A 20,052-nucleotide genomic window follows, 5' to 3' on the forward strand; every position below is an offset into this window, starting at 1 on the left:
ATGTTTAGGACTTACTCTGAGATAATGAGTTGGGACTCTGCTTCTTGGAGGCCAGAGCAGGAAGTTGTTGAGGTTTAAGAACTGCATTCACTACCTAATATCAACAAAGAATACATGAAATTCACATTTTTTGCATTGCAAATTTTATTTTGTGTGTTTTTTTTGCCTGGGGCTCAGACGCTGCCTCTTCTTCCGGTCTCTTCTTCTTTTCTCTTTTCTTCTTGGACTTGACAGCTTCCCCTGCTAGATCCTCGCAGACCTTATCCTCTGACACCTACAACAACAAACCGGATTTGTAAAAAAATTTCATTTTATGAAATACAATAGTGTGGACAGGATTAGACAGACCTTGTTGAGAATGGTTTTGTCCTTGCGCTGAACCAGCGTCGCCGTCACAGGGGGCTCCTCATAGTTCCCCCAGTGCTCAACTGGGGCGTTCCAGTCCGAAGTGGAATCCACAGGGGTCACCCCGTCTGAGACAAAGCATCCAAAGACGTCTCACTCTAAATGTAAAACTTGTACGACAGGTACTGTAAAAGCTCTATTCATAGCCAAACTGGTTATTTACATAAAGTGCAGAACTCATGTTGTAAATAGTGCTTTTAAGCAACTTAAAAAAACAAGCGAGTAACTAATCATAATCTGGAATTAAAAATCTAATTCTTCTCTTTTTCAATCTCACCTATGCTGAGAAAAGCCCTCAATTTGAGATCATTTCATTTAAAGGGGGGCTTATAATGCAAAACCAACTTTTTTTTTTTACCTATTGGTACCGATTTTTGTGCATTTGGTACCGCCAAAGGTCCCAAAAATGTGAAATCAAACCATGGATGCATGACGGACATATTTATAAAACAATCTTGTCTTCCATCATACTTCCTCCAAATGAGCCGTTTGGAATGTGCACAACTTGTGACGTTTTTCCAACATGTAACGTCAGTGGATATCTTCATATATGGTACAAGTTTTGCGCGAATCTGCCACTGTAGTCAAACATTGTCCATCCCATTAATCACAGTGCTAGCGAGGGATGTAACAATATGAAAATTTCATATCACGGCTATTATTATTGCAGAATTGTTAATCATGCTCAAAAAGTATACATATACACATCACATCTTTTAATCAAGTTTTATTAAAAAAAAAAAAAAGTAACTATGATAAAGTCTTCCACACTTGGAGCCATGGATTGTAGAATCCTAGTTTTCAGTGGCAGGATCATTGACACAGATGGTGAAGTTTCAGTGCTCAGCAGAGATGTAATAGTTTTGAGGTGTTTAAGCACCTGGAAGACCTCCTCTGCCACTCTCACATCATCATCAGACAGGGTGATGATGTCTTTGACATTTTTCTTCAGGGTCTTGTGGGTCAATGCAGAGTATATAGCTGCCTGCTGCTCCATATCATATCATGCAACATATCATAAGTGGAGTTCCACCTTGTTGGGACATCATGTATGAGCTTATGAGTAGGCAGCTTTAGCATTTCTTGCTTTGTCTTAAGCATATGAGCAGCTGTTGTGCTTGGGTGGAAGTAGGAAACCTCCTTCCTGATCCTCCCAAGGAGGCGGTCCATCCTATTGACTGAGATTCCCTTCTGTGATGCCAAATTCACTACATGTGAAAAGCACCCTATCTGTGGTCCCAGTCCTGCATCATTCACTGCATTTATTGGATTTTTGGCATTATCAATTGTGACTGGGATATTAGTGCTGGGCCTCTTTATCTTCCATTCCTCCACTGCTTGTGCCAGCAAGGTGACTCTCGTAGAGGGGGCGTGTCTTCTCATCTCCCAGTCTGCTGTGATGAACTGAACGCTTATCGTCACATAGATCTCCATTTCCCTGGACGTCCACCCGTCTGTCTTGAGCGCAACAGATGATGCTCGGGATAGTTCATCCACAACTTTTTTCTTCTCCTGCTCATAAAGATCTTGCACAATCTTATCGCTGAAGTGGGTGCGCGACGGGATGTCGTAACGTAGCTCAAGCACTTTAGGCGTGTGTTTAAAACCCTCGTTTTGCACAAGCGAATATGGCCTCATGTCTGCACCTATAAACACACAGATTAAATGGCGCGGGGCTCCTCCGTTACTCCGCTCGCCATGACCATGCTGTGTGTGGACTGAACATGCGAAAAACTTTTTTTTTTTCATAAATCAAACCGCGTATCACGTGTGTGCCAAACCGAAGATATTGATCCGAAAGGATCATGGATCAATGTTGATCCGTTGCAACACTACCAGGAACACCATGCCTACCGTCAAGCATGGTGGTGGTAGTATTATGCTCTGGGCCTGTTTTGCTACCAATGGAACTGGTGCTTTACAGAGAGTAAATGGGACAATGAAAAAGGAGGATTACCTCCAAATTATTCAGGACAACCTAAAATCATCAGCCCGGAGGTTGGGTCTTGGGCGCAGTTGGGTGTTCCAACAGGACAATGACCCCAAACACACAAAAGTGGTAAAGAAATGGCTGAATCAGGCTAGAATTAAAGGGGAACATTATCACCAGACCTATGTAAGCGTCAATATATACCTTGATGTTGCAGAAAAAAGACCATATATTTTTTAACCGATTTCCGAACTCTAAATGGGTGAATTTTGGCGAATTAAACGCCTTTCTAATATTCGCTCTCGGAGCGATGACGTCACAACGTCACATCGGGAAGCAATCCGCCATTTTCTCAAACACCGAGTCAAATCAGCTCTGTTATTTTCCGTTTTTTCGACTGTTTTCCGAACCTTGGAGACATCATGCCTCGTCGGTGTGTTGTCGGAGGGTGTAACAACAAGAACAGGGACGGATTCAAGTTGCACCAGTGGCCCAAAGATGCGAAAGTGGCAAGAAATTGGACGTTTGTTCCGCACACTTTACCGACGAAAGCTATGCTACGACAGAGATGGCAAGAATGTGTGGATATCCTGCGACACTCAAAGCAGATGCATTTCCAACGATAAAGTCAAAGAAATCTGCCGCCAGACCCCCATTGAATCTGCCGGAGTGTGTGAGCAATTCAGGGACAAAGGACCTCGGTAGCACGGCAAGCAATGGCGGCAGTTTGTTCCCGCAGACGAGCGAGCTAAACCCCCTGGATGTCTTAGCTCACACCGTCCCTTATGCCACAGAAGATGATCAAGAGAAGAATATCGACCCTAGCTTCCCTGGCCTGCTGACATCAACTCCAAAACTGGACAGATCAGCTTTCAGGAAAAGAGCGCAGATGAGGGTATGTCTATAGAATATATTAATCGATGAAAATTGGGCTGTCTGCACTCTGTTGCATGTTGTTGCCAAATGTATTTCATATGCTGTAAACCTAGTTCATAGTTGTTAGTTTCCTTTAATGCCAAACAAACACATACCAATCGTTGGTTAGAAGGCGATCGGCAAATCCGTCCTCGCTTTCTCCCGTGTCGCTGGCTGTCGTGTCGTTTTCGTCGGTTTCGCTTGCATACGGTTCAAACCGATATGGCTCAATAGCTTCAGTTTCTTCTTCAATTTCGTTTTCGCTACCTGCCTCCACACTACAACCATCCGTTTCAATACATGCGTAATCTGTTGAATCGCTTAAGCCGCTGAAATCCGAGTCTGAATCCGAGCTAATGTCGCTATAGCTTGCTGTTCTATGCGCCATGTTTGTTTGTGTTGGCTTCACTATGTGACGTCACAGGAAAATGGACGGATGTACGGATGGTTAAAATCAGGCACTTTGAAGCTTTTTTTAGGGATATTGCGTGATGGGTAAAATCTTGAAAAATACTTCGAAAAATAAAATAAGCCACTGGGAACTGATTTTTAATGGTTTTAAGCCTTCTGAAATTGTGATAATGTTCCCCTTTAAGGTTTTAGAATGGCCTTCCCAAAGTCCTGACTTAAACCCCATTGAGAACATGTGGACACTGCTGAAGAAACAAGTCCATGTCAGAAAACCAACAAATTTAGCAGAACGGCACCAATTTTGTCAAGAGGGGTGGTCAGAAACTTGCCAGAAGCTTGTGGATGGCTATCAAATTGCTTTAATGCAGTGAAACTTGCCAAGGGACATGTAACCAAATATTAACATTGCTGTATGTATACTTTTGACCCAGCAGATTTGGTCACATTTTCAGTAGACCCATCAGTGTTTCCCATAGGACAGGCATCTATTTGTGGTGGTGCGGTCGGGGGGCGGGGGGCGGCAGCGGTGATGACCAAGAAGAACGCGGAGTTGGAATATAATAACAACACTTTATGTACATATTTATATACGGATTTGAACAATTAGTTATTCACTGAAATATATTTATTAATTGTGATTCTTACAAAAAATATATCTTATAAAATATAAAAGCTAAAATGTCTCTTAAAGCTCTGCCCCTTTAATTACTGCATACTAAATAATTTAACTTTAGCCTACTACTACAACCATATTATTTACCAGCAACATAAAGTGAAACAGAGGCAGAGGTGTCCTGCCACAGTCAGTCAACCTTCTCCTCCTCCTCCTGCTGCTGCTGAACAGGTCACACTGGAGCTAGTCTCGCTCGCCAGACCCTCCTCCAGAGAAGAGGGAGACACTGGAGCTTACCGTGCTGGGTGTTATACAGCCATGACTTAAATTGTGGCATTTTAGCTATTCTGGATCGAAACCAGTCGCTCTATGTTTTGTCGTGGTCCTCTCTATAAGGCACATAAGACTATAAAATAGGACCCTTTTCATGAGAAAAGTGCATTTCTGATCTGACCCTGCTTTATTTTTCAGTGTTTGCTGAGTCTCACCTGTTGCCTCCGCCCTAGCTGGCTCTACATGCTGCCTGTCTTCCTCCTCTCCTACAACATCTCCCTGCGTACTTACTATCCCTTCCTCCTCGCCCTCTCTTACTGCCTCAGCTGCGCCAGCTGCCACAGCTGCGGCACTAGTTGAAGCCTGGAAGTATTGGAAGCAAATTAATTTTCACACTGATGGACGTCTGTTCACTTTCCTTATGAGATTTCTAAGTGTCTACACCGTTTTGATAATACCTCCTGTGGTCCGACTGTAGGCCTACCTCCTCTCCAAGTCGAGCCCTTTTCGGCCGTTGAAAATATTTTTCTATACTCATCTGTGTGAAGGAGTGAACATCCAACATTAGAATTTATTACTAACGAGCAGAACCGCTCTATGTACAGTGCCGTCTAACCTTAAGCGGCAGCAGCTCAACACATGCAGGGTTCAACGTTAAGGTTTTTTCTACTTGCCCGACTTCTCAAATCTACTTGCCCCAATATTTTTACTTGTCCTGCCTAGGTTTTTTTCTGGCTGTGTAGTGCTCATGGCTTATACCTTACTAAAATTCTTCCTGTTGACTATTTACAACACTACACAGTATGTATTATTATTATCTATAATTACATTTAAATGGCATTGCATACATGTAAAATTAAATGCTATTTCACATTATTTGACCAGTAGCAGTTACACCCATCTGAACAGGTCAGCCACCTGTATAAAGCCCGATCACAGTTGAAATCTTGAAATGAAGGGCCTTTAATGGCCAAAACATTAACCTGGACAACATTTTAACAGCTGGTTGGCTCAGATTTTATTCTTTTCATTGCATTCACATGCTGCAGTGGACAGTGGACAATTTAGCTTCAGTATTAATGCAGTATCTGAAGCACCGTCTCCACGTGTGTTTATTGACAACAGGGTTATAACCTGGACACGTTAGCTCGTCGGTATGGTAACACATGACTGTTACTGCGTGCGTCTGCCCCGGCCCCTGAGTCAAACAGCGGCGGTGTTAATGAAGCAGCGTCAGGCTGCTCACCGTCAGTGAAACGCTCGGTGAAATCGCGGATTAACGTTAAATATATGACGAGCCGCGAGCGATGCAGCTATAACCTATCTACCTATAACCTATATTACCCTCGTATTTTGATCCGGTCGGTCCGTTCTTTTACTTCGTCGTCGTCGTCTTCTTCTTCTGGCCCACCAGGTGAATTAAATGCTATTGGCGGAGTTACAATGCATAGTAGGCTACCGCCACCTACTGCACCGGAATTGTAACTACAAGGTACATTCACAGACAGAGTCCCATTGCTTTTATGAGCGGTCGAGCGAGTCAAAAGCCGAAAAATCCATTTGTGGCGGACGTAATTCTTTCGTGGCGGGCCACCACAAATAAATGAATGTGTGGGAAACACTGCCCATAATAAATTCATAAAAGAACCAAACTTAATTAATGTTTTTCGTGACAAACAAGTATGTGCTCCAATCACTCTATCACAAAAAAATAAGAGTTGTAGAAATTATTGGAAACTCAAGCCAGCCATGACATTATGTTCTTTACAAGTGTATGTAAACTTTTGACCACGACTGTATGTGTATATATATATATATATATATATATATATATTAGGGCTGCAACTAACAACTAATTTGATAATCGATTAATCTGTCGATTATTACTTAGATTAATCGATTAATAATCGGATAAAAGAGACAAACTACATTTCTATCCTTTCCAGTATTTTATTGAAAAAAAAACCAGCATACTGGCACCATACTAATTTTGATTATTGTTTCTCAGCTGTTTGTAAATGTTGCAGTTTATAAATAAAGGTTTATAAAAAATAAAAATTAAATAAAAATAATAAAGCCTCTGCGCATGCGCATAGCATGAATCCAACGAATCGATGACTAAATTAATCACCAACTATTTTTATAATCGATTTTAATCGATTAGTTGTTGCAGCCCTAATATATATATATATATATATATATATATATATATATATATATATATATATATGTCTTAATAAGGTTATCCAAAAAATAGTGCTCGATACCGTAGTAGAGCGCAATATATGTATGTGTGGGAAAAAAATCACAAGACTATTTCATCTCTACAGGCCTGTTTCATGAGGGGGGGTACCCTCAATCATCAGGAGATTTTAATGGGAGCATTCGCATACCATGGTTTATATATGACGGAAACACCTCCTAGGTAACACATGAGCCAATCACCACGCCCCTACGCCAGCCTGTACCCACCCACTCTGTGCCCTATATAAACCATGGTATGCGAATGCTCCCATTAAAATCTCCTGATGATTGAGGGTACCCCCCCCTCATGAAACAGGCCTGTAGAGATGAAATAGTCTTGCGATTTTTTTCCCACACATACATATATAATATATATATAATATATATATATATATATATATATATATCTCAGTGGCGTTTTGGCGAGTCCATGTGGCGCTCAGGGGTTCGGCGGAGCCTCTGCCACGGAGGTAAAAACACATCCGACTTATCGTGTAAATAAAAACTTCTCCCTATCAGCGTATTATGGATACCGCCAAACAATGTTCCCTCTAATTTTCCATCTGATTTGCAGGTTGTTTGATTGATCGATTGAAACTTTTACTAGCAGATTGCAAAGGAAGAGAATACATTATATGAAACAGTACAGTTTACACAGTACAGTACATATTCTGTACAATTGACCACAAAATGGTAACACTAGAATAAGTTTTTCAACTTGTTTAAGTCAGGGTCCACTTTAATCAATTCATGGTAATGTGTGTAAAGGGTGTAATTTGTTGTGAGTTCATGCACTGTGTTGGTTTTGTTCTTTGAACAAGGTGATGTTCATGCACGGTTCATTTTGTGCACCAGTAAAAAAACATAACTTTTTCTTGAATTTGAAAAAAAAAAAGTTTTTTATTTTTCACTAAAGAAGGGTTCAGTGAATGCGCATATGAAACTGGTGGGGTTCGGTACCTCCAACAAGGTTAAGAACCACTGATATATATATATATATATATATATATATACTAGGGGTGTAACGGTACACAAAAATTTCGGTTCGGTACGTACCTCGGTTCAGAGGTCACGGTTCGGTTTATTTTTGGTACAGTAAGAAAACAACAAAATATACATTTTTGGGTTATTTATTTACAAAATTTGTAAACAATGGCTTTATCCTTTTAACATTGGGAACACTATAATAATTCTGCCCATGTTAATCAACATTAAACTGCCTCAAGTTGTTGCTCAGATTAAATAAAATGATAAAACGTTTCTTCTACATATAAAAAGTGCAACATTAAACAGTTTCAAGTCAACTCATCATGCTTAATTTATTAAAGCATTTGGGAAGCCTGTAGTCGATTTTTATCACACAAACACACACACACACCGCACAATTAGCTAACACTTACACACACACACCGCAAAATGAGCTAACGTTACGCTAAAAGCTAATTAGCCTTCACCTCAAGCCAGGACTGCGAGCGAGCTGAGCTGCAGTTTGTTTCTAGAAGGTCAACGGGCTCATAGTGATGTTACTAGTAGTTGACTGGGAGGTGTTTTATTTAAATTTGGGGAGAGTCCGCTGCCTGATGCTCACCTGCTAAACACCTATCTGCTAACTCCACCGCAGAAGCACTGAATACATGCGCTCTGAATACGCACTGCTGATTGGCTGTTACTGCTATAGTTCTAACCAATCAGATGGCTGTGTGGGTGGGACAATGCTGGGTGCTGTGTAGAGGATTGACAGAGAAGAGGCAGAAGGATGCGGAGCAGCTTGTTAAGACTTTAGCTACTTCATATGTTCGTGTGGAAACTCGTTCGGTACACCTCCGAACCGAACAGGAACCCCCGTACCGAAACGGTTCAATACAAAACACGTACCGTTACACCCCTAATATATACACACAGTGCCGGCCCAAGCCTCCATGGGGCCCTAAGCAAAATTTGATTTTGGGGCCCTCTATTTCTGCCAATAATATTGATTGTTGATCATTCACACACCTACTATAAAGTCATTGCGGCTCTGGCAGTGTTGTTTACATTATCCTATTGTCAGCATGGCATTTCTTTACAAATGACATGTCATTTATAAAGATATGGGGGTGGCCCAGTTAAGAACATAAATAATACCAATGAATGAACGAATGATGTCCAGAGTGCCACATATGGTTCCTAATCTTAAAATGTAGAAAACATTCAGCTACAATAGTGGCCTGGGGTTGAACAGTCCAAGTGATAAAGCTTTGTATTTACAGTAAAAGTGTCATCTTGTCTCATCAGTCTTGTACATATTAGTCTTTAATTACTAGTTTATATTTTTAGTTAACTGTTCATATTTAATGTTTACTTTGTACAAAGAGAGCGCAGTCTACTGAAGTTAAATTCATCAATAGTTTTCCCCTTTGAAAGACGCAAGGCAAATTCCTTCCATTTCACCATGTTGCTACAATGATCTTCACTGTTTTCATGCTGTTTCAGCAGTGCACCTATGTTGACCCAATCCCGCTGTCCCTCGGCTGCCAGTTTTAAGGACTTTTTGGAAAATAATTTGCAGCAAAAGCAATAGACTGCATCTTTACTTCTTGAATAAGTCAGCCAGCTACGCTTGACTTTTTCCCCATTGACTAGCTGTCTGTAGGTATAATGATAATGAAAACTTCGGCCATCATGCCGTTTGGGGAATGAAAAGTTCTCCTTAATAGACAGTGGTCCTCTGACCACCTGCTCAGTCCTGTCTGAATCTGAGAGGAAAGATATGGCGTCACATTAGTGCCAAAAATCCGAGCGCATAAAAACTGTTATCGCGCGCTGATTCTCCACTTCGTGCGCGCGCGCGGTGTCTTTTTGCGCGCGCGCGGTGCCTTTCTGCGCGCGCGCCGTCTCGGTCTGTGCGCTCTCTGTGTACTCCTGGCATCTCTCCTCACGCTGTTATGTTTCTTTTTGGCACTTTGGGGGTGGGTATGCTTAGACGGCCCCTCCTTTCTGGTTGGCTCTGAGCATTTTTCATATGACCAATCATTCTCCAGCGTAGCAACGTTGTAGCCATCTTACCTCGGACAGCTAGCCTCAATCATTACATTGATGTCAATGGTACATGTACTAATTAAATTACCATAACTTGCTCGATTTTCGACCAATTTACAAACGGTTTGCCTTGTTACAAATCTTATTACATGTAGATATGACATAGTATACTGTACCTGTTGAAATGACCTCTTTCGCTTTAAAAAAAACAATGACTTAATTGTGCAACATAGTTGTGTAGGGTCAGTGTTAGTCAGTTCTCTGATTATTTTAAACTGTTTCAGAATACATTATTAAAAGGCTATTTTTAACATTTTAAAAACAAAATTCAAAGATTATTTCATTAATTTTATGGCTGAATCAAAAGAAATTCCATAAATTAGAAAACAAATGTTCAAGAAGAAGTGAAAACTTTGCGCCTATAACAATCTTGATACTTATTGAAGATGACCCGCCCTGCTATACTTCTGATTGGCTCTGAGCATTTTTCGCCTGACCAATCAGAAAGAAGCATACCCGCCCCCAAAGTGCCAAAACGAAACATGCCAGCGCACAGACCGAGACGGCGCGCGCGCAAAAAGGCACCACGCGCGCGCAAAAGGGTGTCGCGCGCGCGCACGAAGTGGAGAATCAGCGCGCGATAACAGTTTTTATGCGCTTGGATTTTTGGCACTAATGTGACGCCATAGCAGGCGGCAAACGTCACAGGTGCAGCAGAGGCAGCTTTACATTTAAAGAGAGGCAGGAAGAATCACTAGGCCTAGATCAGCAGCAGCACTCTGTTGACCTAAAATTGTGTTTTTGTACAATAATATATCTTTGATCATTTAGAAATCATCAGTCAGACTCGTACATGCAAAAAAATAAAAAATAAGAATTTTTTGTTAATTGCTTTTGGGGGCCCCCTGGTGGCCGCGGGGCCCTAAGCAAGCGCTTAGTACGCTTATGCCTTGGGCCTGCTCTGTATACACACACATACATATATACACACAGTGTGTATATAAAACTTTGACGGAGGGTTTTGAAGTTGTTTTAGAGGGCTTTAAAGGCTACAATGGTGACTCCCATCTTGCATGTTTTTTTTTATCATCTTCAGAATCCAAAAAAAAAAAAAAAGGTGTGTTCTTGTCTCTGATAATGGTTGTGAATTAAAGGCAAAAAAAAAAAAAAAAAAAAAAAAAAAAAAGTACGGTTACCCTTTAAGAGAACCGATTTAACAAATAAATACCGGTATATTTTTTGTCACAATTACATGTTGAAATTTGCAAAACATATCCGAGAAAATTTTGGCTTTGATTGGTTTTAGCCACACCTGTTAATGCCAATGTTTTTTGACCTGATGCTAATTAGAGACCATGGTGATTATTTGCTTTTGTAGACCACACTCCCAACAACCATAGGGGACATTGTGGGTTAATTGAATAGAGGCATGAGCATTGACTTCCTGTCATTCTGTCAACGATTCCATTTAGCTCGGTGAGAATGCACACTCACTTATATCGCCCCATTCATCGTCAGCATCAGCATGGCTGGTCCACTGCAGCTCCATGGACTTTGCTTCAGTGTGTAGCAGGGACAAGATGAACAGGATGAGGAGTGTTTGAGACAAGTAGTTTGGCCTGCTCGTTGTCTCGCTTACCTGCAGGGTTCAGTCGCAGCATGGAGAAAGAGATGGGGTTGAGATCCGACTTCCTCTGGACATCGATACTGCTCCACGCCGCTGAAAAGAAGCACTGATTACATTTACAGATACTTTTTCAATGATAAAAGCTTTTCTTGATACACTGTTTCTGTTTGTGGCCACATATTTGCTGTGCAGTTCAGGCCCGGCAGCAGAAAAAACATTTAAGGAGGGGAATTACATCATTTCAGGGCGGCCTGCCAAAAATGTATTCCCATCGCCGGAGCGCGTACGCTTGTTAAAGCTGCACTGCTGAGGCTTTGTCTGTCCACAACTGATTACTACATGTAAGACAAACACTTATATTTGTGTCTATCATAAGGATGTGTGTTTGAAATTATTTAAGCCTTTATCGAGTCCGAAAACTGAAAGAGTTGGCCATTACCTTCAAGGTACTCAAAGCGCTTTGACATTACTTCCACATTTACCCATTCACACACACATTCACACACTGATGGAGGGAGCTGCCATGCAAGGCGCTAACCAGCACCCATCAGGAGCAAGGGTGAAGTGTCTTGCTCAGGACACAACGGACATGACGAGGTTGGTACTAGGTGGGGATTGAACCAGGGACCCTCGGGTCGCGCACGGCCACTCTTCCACTGCGCCACGCCGTCATATTGTGTTTTTTATGTTGATTTAATAAAAATAAATAATTATATAAAAAAATACAAAATAAATTATTTTTATTTTTTTTTCTTGTGCGGCCGCGGCCCGGTGGTTGGGGACCACTGCATTAAATCAATGTATTTTATAATGACACATCTCATCTGTGCATAAATTACAAAAACACCCTTAGGAGATGCACAAATGAAATGAGTTAATATCACAATATTTTTTTGAATCACTTTTTGGCAATCACTAATTTATTGTTTGGGGTTGATTACAGCTTTTAAAAGAGTACATCAACACATAAACAGTATAGTATGTACGTTATTATCATATATGTAACTCTTGTCGGTATGGGTATCAAATTTGATCAAAAATGGAGAGTTGTGATATTCACTAACAAACCAAATCTAATGACTGGCTGCTTAACATCATTGATGAAATTGGGACGTTGCAGTGATTTATATTAGCTTGACATGAGAGTGAAGAAATATTTACATTTACATCTTGCTCTGTAAACAAAGGCGGATTAAGTGTCAGCTTTGCACATGCGCATTTCATTTGCAGCCTGAACGCGTGTTGGTGTCCTCTCTGCATTGACATGATGAGCGAGCTAGCTGGATGTTCAACTTTTGCCACACAAACACACAGACACAAGGTGAGTAAGTGACTGATGCTGTGTACAGTAGGCAAATAAAATTCAGTGATTTATTTAAGTGTGACAGTAATGAAACATGTATATTTAAAATTACAGTCGTCCCTTGCCACATTGCAGTTCAAATATTGAGGCATCACAACAGTGCAGGTTTTTTGGGAATATTTTCTAATTCATTAAAGCATATATTCAACAATTATTTGGTGTTAAATTAAGCATTTCAAGCATGAAAAATAAAATAAATAAACTAAAAAAATATCAATACTACAATAGTATTGGCCACGATATGAGACCAAACCACTCAGAGCATGCTGTTCAGTATCATAGCCACTGATTGGCTCAGCCTCAGACAACATTACTATATTGGATTAAAAGAGTGTAAAGGTGACTAAATTGTGTTTTTTCATCTGTAGAGGGCTCTCATAATGTTGAAAAATGTATTTAGAACTTCATAAACAGTTGTATTGCTTTATAATAAATGATTCATACTTAGCGAAAATTCATTAATTGTGGCCATGTCCGGCACCAATTAACAGCAATAAACGAGGGACGACTGGTGTTGTACATTAGGACAGTTTTATAAAGTGCTGTGATGCAGCAATCCAACAAATTTCTGTAATTATTATTATACATTAATATTAGCATTTTTAAACTACTGTTTCAGCACAGTTTTAATAGTTTTAATTTTTTAAATTGCAAGGCTTACGACACAAATTTGGCAAAAATAGTTTAAAACATATCACTTGAGTCATACCTTGTGACTCCTGCGTCCAGGACTGGGCCTCAAGTTGGGTCTGGTAGTCTGCAGCAAACTTACTCGCCTCTATAGATGACACCTGAGTTGGGATTTTCATGGAGAAGTTATTCCACCCGCTGCCATTAACGGAAGACACCTCCCCTCGGGTGGACAACCCTGTGGACAAACTTTTTTTTTTACCGTTGTGGCATTTCAAAAGACAATAAATAGTTGTCGAGCTCTGTCAGTACCAACTGCTCGGGATGAGTCCACTTTAGCAGCTGCTCTTAAACGCTGCGACTCTGAAACTAAGAATCACCTCATTAGGTACACTTCTGAGCTATGATTATGACGCTGTTAGTCATGTAGATACCTGCTCTGTTCTTCTTAACCTTTAATGCCGCCTCCACGTGGCCCTTGCCAGCGTCCGCCCCCTCTGTACCACCAAGCGATTCGGGGCCCTTGTTCTTCCTGCGTTGCTGCCTCTTCTCTCGGTTGCTAACTTTGGTCTCCCATGTGTCTAGATAGCAATAAACGTGTTAAATGATGATTAATAAGTTCACAATGTTGTGATGTGTCAGTTTACCATCACCAAGCTCCTTGCCGTCATATGTAGACACATTATGAGTCGCTTTGACACTAGTTTTGGATTTTTTCTTGTTTGTTTTCACCAGCACTGCGGGCGCTTGCACTTCAGGCGCCTGTCAATAAGCATGCATCAGTGATGTCTTTGCCCTGAAACAGCTTTAAACGACAGCACACTGCCGCACCTTATGAGTTTTGGACTGTGGCGGCGGTTTGGAGAGCACCCCGAGGACTTTGACTTCTTCTGGAAACATGGAGGCAGGCTGTCCGTTAGGCTGTTGAGTCTTCTGTGTGAACATAAAAGACTAATGATTAATGTCGGCGGGGGTAAATTTAGTTCATTTTAGGTTGTCACTTTGTGAGAGCGCAGTCAACGAATCAAGTAATCGGACTTTGCAAGGTTTTTGGTAAGTCTACCAACTCTAGTCAGTAAATCAATTTGAACGAATCATCCCATGCGGTTTAGCGCTGGCCTTGAACCCATCCATCCATCCATCCATTTTCTACCGCTTATTCCCTTTGGGGTCGCTGGAGCCTATCTCAGCTACAATCGGGCGGAAGGCGGGGTACACCCTGGACAAGTCGCCACCTCATCGCAGGGCCTTGAACCCACGACCATAAAACCTGTCTGACCCACAGACCCGCACAGCTTTTAAGGTGTCGGTGAGTCAGATTTACCTAAAGGGCTCCTCTAATGTTGACAACATTGCCACTTTTTCATGGTTCTGGACCTAAAATGATGTCTACAGGTAAAATCCCCCCAAAAGAATACACAGTAGTGATTTTAGGCTGGTTTTCTAACAAGTTTCATCAAATTTCGGAATGCCCACTTTTACTGTAGCTCCAAAATGTGGGCGAGCCTGCATCAGCCTGCTGAAGTCACCTACAGAAGACTGGAGGCAATTTCATATTACGCATCTTCATCTCAAATCACTATATTTCAGGTCTGCCAGATGCATTATTGTTTGCATACATTTACAAATTATGGGAATATGAAATTCACAAACCAAGCGAGAGTGTAATTTAGAGCGATTATTTTAATGATTCTGACTTCAAAGGAGAAGTGTTTTGGGCAACGTTTGGATGGAAAAATGTAAAAGACTCAAGCCAAATGTGATCCTGAAGACAGGTGGACCCTTGAAGAGACAGAGGTAGAAGGTAAGCCGATAATATTCCATTTTATGTCCTCTTTTACTGATGTTTTCCTCAAAACGCTGAGGAAATGCTGAAAGAGTAAGCCTGGGCCGATATTCGATAAGTCAATTAACCAAACGATAAATGAAAATGTAATCGGTAAGTTTTCCAGCCTCAATAATCGCCATTTGTATGTATTGTTACGAATATAGGATTACAAGAGCTCTCACTCTTTTGCACCGGTTTCAGCAGCTGCATGCATTTGTAATACAAATAAACGGTAGTAATAGTAATTGCTGTAAAACTCCCGACGGTTAATATTACCGTATTAAATTAAAATGATCGAAAAACCTTTTCTGACAACCACACTTTGATAAAATTATGGAGACCACCTAGCGTTAGCTTGCTACATACTTGCCAACCCTCCGGATTTTCCGGGAGACTCCCGAAATTCAGCGCCTCTCCCGAAAACCTCCCGGGACAAATTTTCTCCCGAAAATCTCCCGAAATTCAGGCGGAGCTGGAAGCCACGCCCCCTCCAGCTCCATGCGGACCTGAGTGACGTGTCAACAGCCTGTATTCACGTCCGCTTTCCCACAATATAAACAGCGTGCCTGCCCAAACACGTTATAACTGTAGAATGATCGAGGGCGAGTTCTTGGTTTCTTATGTGGGTTCATTGTTAGGCAGTTTCATTAACAACACACAACAACAGCAGTCATGTTTTATTCTACCGTAAAGCAGTTCGTCTGCCGTAAACAGCAATGTTGTTGTAATAAATTGAGTTGGAGGCAATAACCAGGCGAGGTGATGAAGTACGTCTCTTTACTGTAGACTTCAGAACAGACTCACACACTTGACGTCAGGTGCGCAACACCACGTAAATCGTTGGCCAACCAAAAAGTAACCCCAGTACGCTATAGCCAACATTCACCAGGAGATGGCAACAGACAAACATAGATCACTCTATTACATTCCTCCCCTTTTAGAAATGTAGACGTTACTCAAAATAAATAAACAACCCAACCAAAAAACTGTACTTAAGCCACATTCTTTTTTTTTTTTTTTTTTTAGTACTGAACTCTTAACCCTCATTTGTAAACAATAACATGCTTATTATACAAACAGTATTTGTACACCTTTAACACAGATTTTTATACTGTCTTCAAAGATTCCGTTTTTTTGGTGGTACTCGAAACCTTTCTGGGTACCTGCGAAAGGGTGTTCAGCATGGTTAGAAAAATAGTGACAGAGAATAGAACAAGGATGGACAATTCAACCCTTAACTCAACAATGAGTAGATGAGTGTTATGTGTAAATAAATGAACACTGAAATTGAAGTATTTCTTTTATTTATATATATATATATATATATATATATATATATATATATATATATATATATATATATATACACACACACACACACACACATATATATATATATGTATATATATATATACATATATATATATATATATATATATATATATATATATATACATACATATATATATTATATATACACATATAATAAAATAAATATATATATAGCTAGAATTCACTGAAAGTCAAGTATTTCTTATATATATGAAATACTTGACTTGGTGAATTCTAGCTGTAAATATACTCCTCCCCTCTTAGCCACGCCCCCAACCACGCCCCCCACCTCCCGAAATTGGAGGTCTCAAGGTTGGCAAGTATGGTTTACTAGCTATCTTAAATGCTAACATGTAAACAAGAGACATTAATGTCTTGAGACATTAAGGTATTTTCCCATTAAGAAACGTAATTTCAAAATCTAAACTTGTATAAACACATTACAGTCCAAACAACTTATATTAAACATCAATGTTGTGCTGTTTTTGCACAAAGTTATTGATATAAACTCCACAGTGTCAAGTTAAAACAGTTCAACAAAAAGTGAAGTCGCATGACGTCACAAACTGGAAGTGAAATAACTGATCACACAATTTATATTTACTTTTTTTTTTTTAAATTCTAAAACGTGGAAGAAGATAGACAAACGCACAAATAAAAGTAATATGGCTCTTATGAAACTAGAATAGAATAGAATGGACTTTATTGTCATTATATTTGCATATAACGAGATTAAGGACTCCAATTTAAGGTGTGGCAGTGGGAACAAATATGGGATAAAAATAAATTACACAAGAAGTAATAAAGATAAAACTAAGAATTGAAATAAATAGACTACTACCGGTATCCAATAAAAATAATAAGCAATCTGTACAATATACAAAATACTGTACAATATACAGAACAAGACAAAAGTATCGGAATGATAACAATCAGTGTCGGATGTATTGCACTCGAAGGGTAATATTGCACAGTAGGAACCAGAACAAACTTTGATGTTTCCTCTGCCATGAAAGTATATTTTGTGGCTATTTATTTGAATTATTACCATTATCCATCCATCCATCTTCTTCCGCTTATCCGAGGTCGGGTCGCCCCGGGTCTAAGCAGCCTAAGCAGGGAAGCCCAGACTTCCCTCTCCCCAGCCACTTCGTCCAGCTCTTCCTGTGGGACCCCGAGGCGTTACCAGGCCAGCCGGGAGACATAGTCTTCCCAACGTGTCCTGGGTCTTCCCCGCGGCCTCCTACTGGTCGACGTGCCCTAAACACCTCCTTAGGGAGGTGTTCGAGTGGCATCCTGACCAGATGCCCGAACCACCTCATCTGGCTCCTCTCGATGTGGAGGAGCAGCGGCTTTACTTTGAGCTACCCCCGGATGGCAGAGCTTCTCACCCTATCTCTAAGGGAGAGCCCCGCCACCCGGTGGAGAAAACTCATTTCGGTCGCTTGTACCCGTGATCTTGTCCTTCCGGTCATAACCCAAAGCTCATGACCATAGGTGAGGATGGGAACGTAGATCGACCGGTAAATTGAGAGCTTTGCCTTCCGGCTCAGCTCCTTCTTCACCAAAACAGATCGATACAGCGTCCGCATTACTGAAGACGCCGCACCGATCCGCCTGTCGATCTCACAATCCACTCTTCCCTCACTCGTGAACAAGACTCCGAGGTACTTGAACTCCTCCACTTGGGGCAAGATCTCCTCCCCAACCCGGAGATGGCACTCCACCCTTTTCCGGGCGAGAACCATGGACTCGGACTTGGAGGTGCTGATTCTCATCCCAGTCGCTTCACACTCGGCTGCGAACCGATCCAGTGAGAGCTGAAGATCTTGGCCGGAGGAAGCCATCAGGACCACATCATCTGCAAAAAGCAGAGACCTAATCCTGCAGCCACCAAACCAGATCCCCTCAACGCCTTGACTGCGCCTCGAAATTCTGTCCATAAAAGTTATGAACAGAATTGGTGACAAAGGGCAGCCTAGGCAATGCGGACCAAGCTCTGGCACTGAGCATACAGGGAACGGACTGCCACAATCAGACAGTCCGATACCCCATACTCCCTGAGCACTCCCCACAGGACTTACCGAGGGACACGGTCGAATGCCTTCTCCAAGTCCACAAAACACATGTAGACTGGTTGGGCAAACTCCCATGCATCCTCAAGGACCCTGCCGAGAGTATAGAGCTGGTCCACAGTTCCACGACCAGGACGAAAACCACACTGTTCCTCCTGAATCCGAGGTTCGACTATCCGGCGTAGCCTCCTCTCCAGTACACCCGAATAGACCTTGCCGGAAGGCTGAGGAGTGTGATCCCACGATAGTTAGAACACACCCTCCGGTTCCCCTTCTTAAAGAGAGGAACCACCACCCCGGTCTGCCAATCCAGAGGTACCGCCCCCAATGTCCACGCGATGCTGCAGAGTCTTGTCAACCAAGACAGCCCCACAGCATCCAGAGCCTTAAGGATCTCATCTACCCCCGGGGCCTTGCCACCGAGGAGCTTTTTAACTACCTCAGCAACCTTAGCCCCAGAAATAGGAGAGCCCACCACAGACTCCCCAGGCACTGCTTCCTCATAGGAAGACGTGTTGGTGGGATTGAGGAGGTCTTCGAAGTATTCCCTCCACCGATCCACAACATCCGCAGTCGAGGTCAGCAGAACACCATCCTAGCCATACACGGTGTTTATAGTGCACTGCTTCCCCTTCCTGAGGCGGCGGATGGTGGTCCCGAAAAAAATTACCATTATTATTCTATTATTATTTTTGGTTGTGATTTTTATTCAAGTGCAAAATTTTGCTTACAGACAGAGTATATTTTATTATTATATTTAGTATGTTTTTTTTTAACTTGGTATTTAAAAGTTTACATTTCAATTACAATACTAAAATACACGAGAAAGACAAGTTTATTGCATTTGAATAGGTATTCTTGCAATGTTATTAAGTATAATCATAATATCAGTAGTTAATATAGTCTCAAAAAGTAATGGCAATAATATTGTTTATTGACAGTAATTTGTTGGTTAATATATCCTTGAGTAAAATGTGTTATCACCCAGGGCCTTTGAAAGAGCACAAGCAAACAACATCTTTTATAATTATTTTTTTTGCTCATAATGTTAACCATATCAGTTTTGAAATAATCATAGACCAGGTCAACAAAAAGCATGCAATTAAGTGGTGACAATTATAGTTCATCCACACTATTTATGCGGGAAAATGGGCTTCAGTTCCGTAGATGTGGTCACACCAAGAGGGGGCGAAATATCAACTCTGGTGATGGAAAGGGGGCGTTTCAAGTACAGATATTATCTACACAAATTTAAAACATTTGTATGCCCGTACAACACTTAAAACATTTAGCATATGCGTATGTGGGATTAAATTATGGAATGGATTAACCAAGGAAATCAAACAAAGCACCAATATGATTCAGTTTAAGAGACTGCTCAAACTACA

The 20,052-nt window shown here is 41.2% G+C and overlaps 1 protein-coding gene across 4 annotated transcripts in view; it reads right to left on the minus strand.

Annotated features, from left to right (window-relative positions):
• Positions 1-20,052, minus strand: part of mtdha (metadherin a) — a 45,775-nt gene that overhangs the window by 11,407 nt on the left and 14,316 nt on the right. For 3 of the 4 annotated variants that reach the window (XR_009811707.2, XM_061930850.2, XM_061930851.2), the window contains exons 3-12: positions 14,261-14,362; positions 14,077-14,191; positions 13,864-14,010; positions 13,742-13,798; positions 13,509-13,667; positions 11,449-11,529; positions 11,304-11,366; positions 349-473; positions 167-274; positions 16-94 (exon numbers count right to left, since the gene is read on the minus strand). Coding sequence is in view for 3 of the 4 variants with exons in the window: in XM_061930850.2 (XP_061786834.1) it covers positions 16-94; positions 167-274; positions 349-473; positions 11,304-11,366; positions 11,449-11,529; positions 13,509-13,667; positions 13,742-13,798; positions 13,864-14,010; positions 14,077-14,191; positions 14,261-14,362 (1,036 nt within the window). In the remaining variant the exon portion in view is untranslated. The remainder of the gene's footprint in view (positions 1-15; positions 95-166; positions 275-348; positions 474-11,303; positions 11,367-11,448; positions 11,530-13,508; positions 13,668-13,741; positions 13,799-13,863; positions 14,011-14,076; positions 14,192-14,260; positions 14,363-20,052) is intronic. The other variant, XM_061930852.1, reaches the window with a different exon arrangement.

The sequence above is a fragment of the Nerophis lumbriciformis genome, linkage group LG37 (genome assembly GCF_033978685.3).
Source record: "Nerophis lumbriciformis linkage group LG37, RoL_Nlum_v2.1, whole genome shotgun sequence".
In the NCBI taxonomy this organism is placed as follows: Eukaryota; Metazoa; Chordata; class Actinopteri; order Syngnathiformes; family Syngnathidae; genus Nerophis; species Nerophis lumbriciformis.